At 56.2% G+C, this 9,235-nt stretch overlaps 1 protein-coding gene across 3 annotated transcripts in view; it reads right to left on the reverse strand.

Annotated features, from left to right (window-relative positions):
- Arid3a (AT-rich interaction domain 3A) overlaps positions 1 to 9,235 on the reverse strand; it is a 25,486-nt gene that overhangs the window by 5,542 nt on the left and 10,709 nt on the right. For all 3 annotated transcript variants that reach the window (XM_013350685.2, XM_005359093.3, XM_013350686.2), the window contains 2 exons: positions 2,174 to 2,246; positions 175 to 358 (listed from right to left, as the gene is read on the reverse strand). In XM_013350685.2, the coding sequence (XP_013206139.1) occupies positions 175 to 358; positions 2,174 to 2,246 (257 nt within the window). The remainder of the gene's footprint in view (positions 1 to 174; positions 359 to 2,173; positions 2,247 to 9,235) is intronic.

The following is a 9,235-nucleotide window of genomic DNA, read 5'->3' on the forward strand; positions in this document are numbered from 1 at the left end:
AGGAGGAGGAGGTGGGCTATCTCAGGAGGCAGTGGGCTACCTCAGGAGGAGGTGGGCTATCTCAGGAGGCAGTGGGCTATCTCAGGAGAAGGTGGTGGGCTATCTCAGGAGAAGGTGGTGGGCTATCCCAGGAGGAAGAGGTGTGATATCTCGGGGGTGTAGCCTGGCACTCACTGTGTCCGCAGTGTGAAGGCAGCACTGGTAATAGAGGTAGGCAGGTTGAGCCCCTTGGTGATCTCCCGCCACAGTTTCTTGTTGATGACCTCCACAAGGCCGCCCTTCTCAGTCACCAACACGTACAGCATAAACAGGTCCAGGACCTGCTTGGCCATGATGGGGATCCGGTTCACTGGTGTGCCTACAGGACAGGGAGGAGCTGCTGAGGGCAGGGGGTCACGGGGGTCATCCTGGGAAATGTCCTTGGCCATCCCTGCCTTCCAACTCCACACCAGGACAGACATACTCCTCCTCAGGGCATCACCCTGGGCGACCCCTGCTTGCCTCAGGGCAGGGTATGGCAGCCTTGCTGGGGACAAAGGAAACTCCAGGGTTCCCTGGAGTCCCCTCTCCAGGTCTCCAACAACAGTAGCTGCCAAACAACCACAGAAGATCCCCAGAGCCCTCTGGCTCAGCCCTCCATCCCTCCTCAAACATCCCCAGAGTGTGGCAGACTCCAGGGGGGGTGGGGAGGGCTCAGCTAGCAGGATTTTCAGTTTAAGAAGCTGGAACATCCATCTTGCATCTAGTGACACTCTGGACTCCTCTTCGCCTCTCAAAACTCTTCCTATGACAACTGTTTCCCAAGTCCGTTACAGACAAGACCCTGCTCCAGAGTCCCCCCACCCCCAGACAGCCTCTATAGCTCTGGCTGTGAACTCTCTTTGTAGCCCAGGCTGGCCTCAATCTCACAGACATCCACCTGCCTCTGCCTCCAGAGTGCTGGGATAAAGGTGTGCGCCACTACCATCTGGTGACTCCTAGAGAATTTTCATATGTCCCCAACTCAGAGCAACTCGTGTCTGTGACTAGCTCAGGTGGCGTTCCCTGCTTAGCCACTTCTTGCCTCTCCCTGTGGGAACCAAGGGGAGCCCAGGGCAGCTCCGGTGAGGTCTCGAACCCACCACCCTGTATGATCGCAGCTCAGACATAAAGGGAGGCCAGGAGGTGGGCAGGCCAGCCTCAGCCGGAGGAGGAGGAACTTTATCAGAAGTCTAGGAGCCCTATGGAGGGCTGAGGCTGGGGTGAAGGAAGGGTGGGGGACCTGCCAGGGGTACAGGCAGGACATCTCCGACCATTTCCCATCTCCAGAGACTTCTGGGGGAAATTTCTTTCAAGCTCTGGGCTTTCTGACTCCAGGAGTCTTGTGTCCCTTCCTAAGGACCCGTGGGCAGTAGGTTGTGATGACTGGGTGAGGGTAGTGGATTGAATACCAGCTCTAAAAACTGAGGCTTCAGAAGAAAGTACCGGAGATGGCAGTGGACCTGGGGTTTTGAGGGATACCCAGGAGTCTGTGCTTGACCTGGTGAGGAAGGCAGGGGTAAATGCGACCTTCCTGGCCCTTTGTGGTCAGTGGCTGCACTGCAATTGAGGTCCCTGGCCTTGCTGACCCCATTATGGTGGGGGTGGTGAACAAGATGGTCGACTCTGAGGCCCCAAGGCAGCTGGGGGCCTCCTGCTCTGTGCCGGGCTAGGGCAGGTGGGGACTCAAGATAACTGGGGGAGGGGGGATCTCTCTGGCCACACGGAAGGGCAGCAGGACTGGACTCTGCGGATAGCACAGGGTCATCCCCACACCCACAGGGACCTGCAGGCCCCACCCTCACATGGAGGGGTTAACTCAGAGGCCACAGTACCCCCTTCTCTCCCTGCCTTCCGGTGGGCAGGCCTGGCGGCTTATGTTTACAGAAGCTAGGCCCCAGCACTGGCCCAGGCTGGCCTCAGGTCCCCTCCGCCCCTTCCTGCTCTGTGGCTGAAGCCTTGACCCTCCTTGGGCCTCAGTTTCCTCCCTTAGAACACAGATTACGACCTAGCCTGTCCCATCCTAAGGGAGACTGAGTCTCCTGGGGTCTCCATCCACCTGAAGCTGGGGGCAGTCACAGAGTTCAGGGAACATTCCCTCATGGGAGGACTGCCTTGTTCCCCATCATCCTCTCCTGCCCTGGGAGGTGCTCACCCCGCTTCTGCATGAAGCTGAACAGGTCGTCCAGGAACTCCTTCCTCTTGGGGTCCGTGTCCAGTTCATAGAGCTGCAGACAGAGCAGGCATGGGTCAGCAGGATGAAGGGACCGGTCCCTATCAGGGGGGGAGGCACTCACCCAACCACCCACACAAGCTGCAGACAGTTCTGACCCCCTCCACCGTGTGCCGGGGTCACTAACCAACGCCCCCACGGGGGGGGGGCACCGGGTCCTTCCCTCCTCTCCCTCATTAGAAGCTCTGGGCATGATCCCACAAGAAACTGAGGTGTAGAGACAGTGACAGCTCTGTGGGGCACCCGGGGTCCCCCGGCTTGTCTCCTATGTAGTGTGACCCTCTGCCCACCCAGGCTGTGGTACCGACTGCTGTCACAGGACTGTGGCCTGGGTGCCTCAGGGTACTGGGACTCACTGACTAGCCGGGGAAGTGGGGCGGAGATAATGAGACCGCTCAGCTGAATACCAGGCCTCAAATTAACTACCAGGAATGCAGCTCGCTGGACTGTGGGGGGCCTTGAAACCACCAATTACACCTGGGTCTGCAGGAGCCACCATTTAGTCTCCAAAAGCTTGGTGGGCTCCTCAGGGCGGGCAGCCGAGGCCAGCCCCGGACCATCCTTCCAACAACAACTGCCCCCAAGGACTCAGCTTCTCCATCTGCTCAATGGAGACCGTGGACAGGGTGGGCAACCTTCTGCCCTGGGTGGCCGTAGCTGCCAGCTGCCCAACTGTCCGGCTTTGTCTGCGCCCCACCCCGGGCCAGCCAGCGCCAGACTGGCCAGCCCACATTCCTAAGTTCAGGGAGGCCACTCTCCCTCTCCAGCCTGCCCTCCCTGCACGGGGCCTCTGGGTGGAGTCCTCCGTGCCTTCCCAAGGGGGTTCTGTCTTCACTGGGGGGGTACACAGCATGGGAGAGTGGGGATCCACGGGTAGATGTGCCCCGTAAACAGCAATCACTCAATAAATGCTTCAGTCTACAATTTGATTTCCTCGAGGGGCTACCTAGGCGGGGTGGGGCAGGTCATGAATGGGCAAATGACAGGCAGAGCCCCCAACTCTTAAAGCCTGGCATGAACCCTTTCCTGGATAAGGGACAGTCTCCAGGGTCCACTACCCTCCTGGGCTTGGTCCCCTGCACAAGACACCATCAGGGCCTCCTTCCTCGGTTTCCTCATCGTCCTTGACAGGCTTTTTTTGCACTTTTTTGTGCAGGCAGCCCCTGAGGGTAAGGTTCAGAGGGCAGAGCACTAGCCCAACCCCAGCACCCCAGAAACCAGGTGTCTCTGGCACACACACGTCAAGCAAGCATTCAGGAGGCAAGGCCGGAGGGTCGTGAGTTCAAAGCCAGCCTGGGCTACAGGAGACCTTGTCTCAAAGCAACCGTCACCCCCCAAAATAACACTTCTATCTTGAGTTTCAAAGCATTTGTGTCTTTGGGGAAACTGAGTCTCACGTGGTGGGCAGCTGCATCGCAAGGGAAGGACACCATGGATGCCATTCTAACAGGAGGGACTGATGTCTGCAGGGACAGGACATCAATTCAAAGTCATAAAGGGGGACCCACGGGGATCCCCCAGCTGCCTTTGGGGGAAGGGTCAACACAAAGACAGGCCATAAAAGCCCCTTTATGGATATCTGGCCCTCCTGGCTGACCTCTGGGAGGGGAGCATCCCACCCTGGAGGGCAGGCTCCTGAGGACAGTGTCCAGGCTCGTCTTCCAGTAACAGCACAGCAATCTGATGGTTTTTTTTTTTTTGCCTATGCACACAGCAGTTGTTTAATAAATGCTCATTAAATATGCACTATTTCTTACAGTGGGGGTCCATTCCCTGCCAAGTAATCCTGGTTACCCACAGCCACTCTGCTTCAGGTTGCCAGGATAAAGGCATACAGCAGGCACTTCCTAGGTGCACACCTCCCCTTCACGGCCACCCAAACACTTCCTCCTTAGGAGCGTGACCCTGGATCACACTGTCCAGCCCCTCTGATCTCACTAGGGAGATCTATTTGTTTTGGGGTTTCGTTTTTTTGTGTGTGCGTGGGGTTTCAAGACAGGGTTTCTCTGTAACCCTGGCTGTCCTGGAACTTGCTCTATAGACCAGGCTGGTCTCAAACTCAAGAGATCTGCCTCCTCTGCCTCCAGAGTACCTGCTCTTATTTTTCCTTCACAGGGACCTTTTGGCTGTCAATGGTCTCTGGCTTTTCTGAGACAGAGCTGGAGTGACAGACCTGGCTGGCCCTGGGGCCCAGATGCCCATGGTCACATCCCATCTGTAGGTTTCTGTTCTGACCACACCTGGGCAGCCAGGGCCTTTCCCACAAGGGCCCAGGGAGGTGTCCTCAGAGCCAAGGGGCCCTGGCTGTCCCCAGCTGTAAGGCTGTCCCCAGCTGTAAAAAAAAAAAAAAAAAGGCTGTTCTCTGTGTGTGTACATGTGTGAGGGCCCCCGAGAAAACCTTTGTCCCCCAGACTGTGGCAGCCCAGGCCCCCTGCCAGCTCCCCAGGGTTCCAAAGTCCACAGGGCCCCACCTTGGACTGGTGCCAGGCGGGGTGGACCCCAGGAACAAAGACATTCGAGGAGGGCCTGGCCTGGCCCCACGATAGGCGCTCCCTGCAGTTACCCAGTTTGGGGTACAACAGAGACAGAGGGACTGTTTGTGGTCTGAGTTTGACACCCTGGGTCCTGTGATAGGTGCATGCCGCCTGATGGGACAGTTTGGGTTTTCATTTCTCCCTTTTTTTTTTTTTTTGATAGGGGCCCATGAGCCCAGGCTGGCCTTACCTGAAGCAATCCTGACTCTCCAGCAGTGCTGGGAACACAGGGTGTAGCCACCCCAACAACCTGGCTGGAGGGGCTTTCTAAGGTCACATTCTAAGGCCTGTTGTGGGAACTCAAGCTGTTTTCCTCTTTAGTGATCAGAAACTGCAGATCAGATTTGAGTCAGCACTCCAGCCCCAGGTGAGGGGACAACCCAGAAAAGCCACCTGGGGACACGGGGACCTTGAAGGCCCTGGAGAAGCCACTGCCAGACTGGCAGGAACAAGTGAATGAGAGGAAACTGAGTCTACCTGTCCGCACCCCCCTCCTCTGTGTGGAGTTTCTAAAACATCTTCTTTTGACCAGGTGGCGGTGGCGGGGACATACAAAGACCTTCAATCCCGGCACTCGGGAGGCACAGGCAGGCGGATCTGTGAGTTCGAGACCAGCCTGGTCTACAGAGCTAGTTCAGGACAGCAAGAGCTACAGAGAAACCCTGCCTCTAAACAAAACAAACAGGCCAGAGAGGCGGCTCAGAGATTTGGGGTTCTTATTTTCGTATTTGGAAACCCCAAAAGTTTTGCTGCCATTACTGAATACTCTGGGCATATGAGGCCAATAATGCACGGTTAGACATTTATAACCACACGCAAGGACCGGGCCAGCAACAGAGACTAAACCTGTCTCCCAGCTGCACAAGAGACCAGGCAGGACTGCAGGCTCAAGGCAACCCTAGGCATCTCAGTGAGACCCTGTCTCAAAATGAAAAGAGCAGAGACATTAGGGTGGAGCCCCGCCTAGAATCCTCCACTGAGGGGGTGGGGGTGTGGTCAGGGTGGGCAGTTCGTTACTGAACTGGTTTGAGGCACTTTCTTCCCAGAAACTGATGCTGGGGTTGGGAGTGTAAGTCCCATGCTACCCCAGGACCCAGGAACTCTGCACACAGCAAGGTCACCGTGAATATGCCACCCCCTGCTCCAGCTCTCTGCTGGGGGGGCTCTTTTGTCCACACGGTGGCCTCAGGCTGCACCTGAGGGCTAGGGGCTTCCCCTCCCAGCTGGCCGCTGGGCTTTTTCATTTCCCGTCAGTTCTGTGGGCACCAGGGGCCAGCTCTGGCTCTCAGGAAATTGGGGAAGTGATTCTGGGTTGGGTCAAACATCTGTCTGTTCAGCTGCCTCCGATGGAGGCTGGCCTCAGAACACAGCGTGCCCCACCCACGAGGCAGATATTAATAGTCCTTCTGAAATGACCACTCGGAGTCGCAGGAGTGGCTGCCACAGATGCGGCCCCTAGGTTCCCAACTGCAGGGGAGCGTGCAGGCCTCCAACCGGCCTTTCTCTCCCGAGTGGACAGGTTTGATCAGGAGCCTCTTTTTCTGTGAAGTGGGGGTGGGGCTGTGCCCAGAGCTTCCAAACTGAAAACAAGACACAGCAAAGGTCAATCCCAAGGGAGAGGCCACGTGGGAACAAAACTGCTCAGGTGCTAGCCTGCTTTACAACAGGGATTAGGCAGTCCTGGGGTCAACAGTGGGGAGAGAAGTGCCTGCCAGAAAGTGAGAAGTTTGTGTGGAAGAGCTCAGGGCGACCTCCCTAAACTCCAACACAGAAGCAAAATAAACCAAGCAAGAGCCAAGATGGAGTCCTCCAGAGACTCGGTGGAGGGACCTCACAGAGATCAGCAGAAGACAATGCCTGGCACTCTGGAACATGCAGGAGGGTGATTCAAGGATCAGAAAGATGCCAGGCATTGTGGCATAACTCGGTGATCTCAGCAACCAGGGAGGATGAGGCAGGAGAATCACAGTAAATCCAGGATGGCCTGGGACACTTAGTGAGACCCTGTGGCAAAATGCAGTGTATGAAAAATGTGTTGGGGCGTGGTCAGGGCAGAGCCCCGCCTAGAATCCCCAGTGAGGGGCTGGGGGCGTGGTCAGGGCGGAGCCCCGCCTAGAATCCCCCCTGCCTGATTTCTCTAGCTATCGTCCAGTATACTCTGGACTCTCCTGTTGGCTACTGTGTGTCTGAGTCCCATGGTTATCATATTGGATTCTCAGGACAGGACTTGGGGATAGGTGTCCCTTCCCTGGCTACACAACAGGAGACAGACAGGCTGGAGCTCATGAACTAAGACAGAAATGGGCTACCTTCCATTTAGAGGTCCTGCTAGTGTGTCCCCATACTGTGAGCCAAGAACAGCTGACACCCAGCCCAAGGTGGAGGCTCCGAACACCCGCTTCCTGCTGCAGGGAGCTCCCATCACTGGAAAAGGCAGGGTGGATAAACACAGGTAAATACCGACAGCACCCATTCCACGCTCTGTGCCTTTGCTATGTGAGCCGGATGCGGAGGCAGACAGACACTCATTAACCAGTTCTGACCAGTGTCAGCACTCAGCCGCTCAGGACCTCAGCTCTGTCTGCTCTACAGAGGACAGAGGGGTAGACAGACAGGATGGCAAGTGAATGACCCGATGCCCACCCAGCATGCCCTGGGATGACTGGGTCTGCCTCCTATCCCCCAGGCCCCATCTGGCAATACCCAAGTCCATCCAACCTGTGGCTCTAGGGTTCTCTCAACAAGACTGAGAGACGTCACGGCTACACACAAAGCCACAGATGACCCGGCCTGGATGGAGGTGCATAGCTGTCTCCCTAAGCCAGACGTGAAGACACACCTACTTCTCCCAGACAGGACCCCACCCCATGGAGACAGACAGTGGCACAGAGAGGCCTACCCCACCCATCTGCCCCACTGCATCTCACAGGGACCCCTACAGCAGGGTTCTTTTTTGGTTGTTTGGTTTAGAAGGGGTTTGTCTGTGTAGCCCTTACTGTTCTGGGGTTTGCTCCCTTGGAAGAGAAGTCCCTTCTAGGATTTTAGGAGGGGTTATATAAGAATATAGCTAGAGAAAGCAGGCACTGAGGCATTCTAGGCAGGCTGGCCTAGAATTCATTCTGCCGCCCTCTGCCTCTCACATGCTGGGATTAAGGGCGTGCGCCGCCTTACAGCCGGGTTCTTGTCTATGACTCCGCGGTATACAATGGCATTCCACCAACGCTCATGGAAGCACTGCCAGGACTCAGGACAAGACAGCACATATAAAGAACCTTCAAGGTCCACTCCCGCTTCCACCACGCCAGGATGACAGCTACGAGCCACCACAAACACCCGCTGAACCTAGCTCCAGTTGTGGTGTTGAAATGAGAATCCCTACTACGTAGTCCAGCTTCAAAGTAGCAATCCATAGCCAGGCAGCAGTGGCACACACCTTTAATCCCCGCACTTAGGAGGCAGAGGCAGGCGGATCTCTGTGAGTTCGAGGCCAACCTGGTCTACAGAGCGAGTCTCAGGACAGCCAGGGCTACACTGAGAAACTGTTTCAAAAAACAAAACGAAATTAAATAAAGGCAATTCTCCTTCCTCTGCTGCCTGGTCTCAGCACATCTGAGTCCATGACCGGAAGCAGATCCCCAGGGGTGGCCAGGGAGCTGACCCCACTAGCCAGTCATCCGCCCCCTCAAGGACTCACAGACCGGGCCCCTTCAATGGACACATTAGTTACCGTTTAACCCTGTGACCCCCAATTGTCCCCTGGCCATGTGCAGCCAGGCGAGCTGGGAAGGGGCGGGCCACCACCACCCCATGCGTGCCACCCACCAGGCTATACCGGGTTGTTCCTGAGCTAGTTCTGAGAAGGAAAGAGGTTGGTCATGCTTGACAGCCATCGGGGGCCACACTGGGGGCTGAGAGCTGTCTCTCCAAGTGACATGTCTGCTGTAGTCTGTGGTCCTGGCAGGGGACAACTGTTTGGAGGAGTTGACAGCCCCCTCCCCCCCCAAAAAAAAACAAAAAAAAAACAGGCCTTAGTGGCAAGTAGGGCAACTGTGGGGGTGGGGCAGGCAGAGCCCTGGCCAGGTTGGTTCCATCCACACTTCAGTTACCATAGGCAGTAACGCAGGCCAACATGGGCAGCGGCTGGCAGCTGACCTGTGTGTGCCCAGAACCATGCAACCTGCAAGGAGATGGTTAACAGGTTCTCACTACTACCGTGTTCTCAGACCAGGGTGAGCATGCACCTTGCCCAGGAAGCGCACACGACACATATAGACAGAAATATAGATACATAAACACATATGCTCGCAGACAGACACATGCACAGATAACACGTACACAGACACACACAGACACAGACAGACACACACATACATACACACTGACAGATATACACATAGACACAGACACACACATAAATATACACACAGACACAGGGATACACACACACATA

This window comes from Microtus ochrogaster, linkage group LG1 (assembly GCF_000317375.1).
Source record: "Microtus ochrogaster isolate Prairie Vole_2 linkage group LG1, MicOch1.0, whole genome shotgun sequence".
Taxonomy (NCBI): Eukaryota; Metazoa; Chordata; class Mammalia; order Rodentia; family Cricetidae; genus Microtus; species Microtus ochrogaster.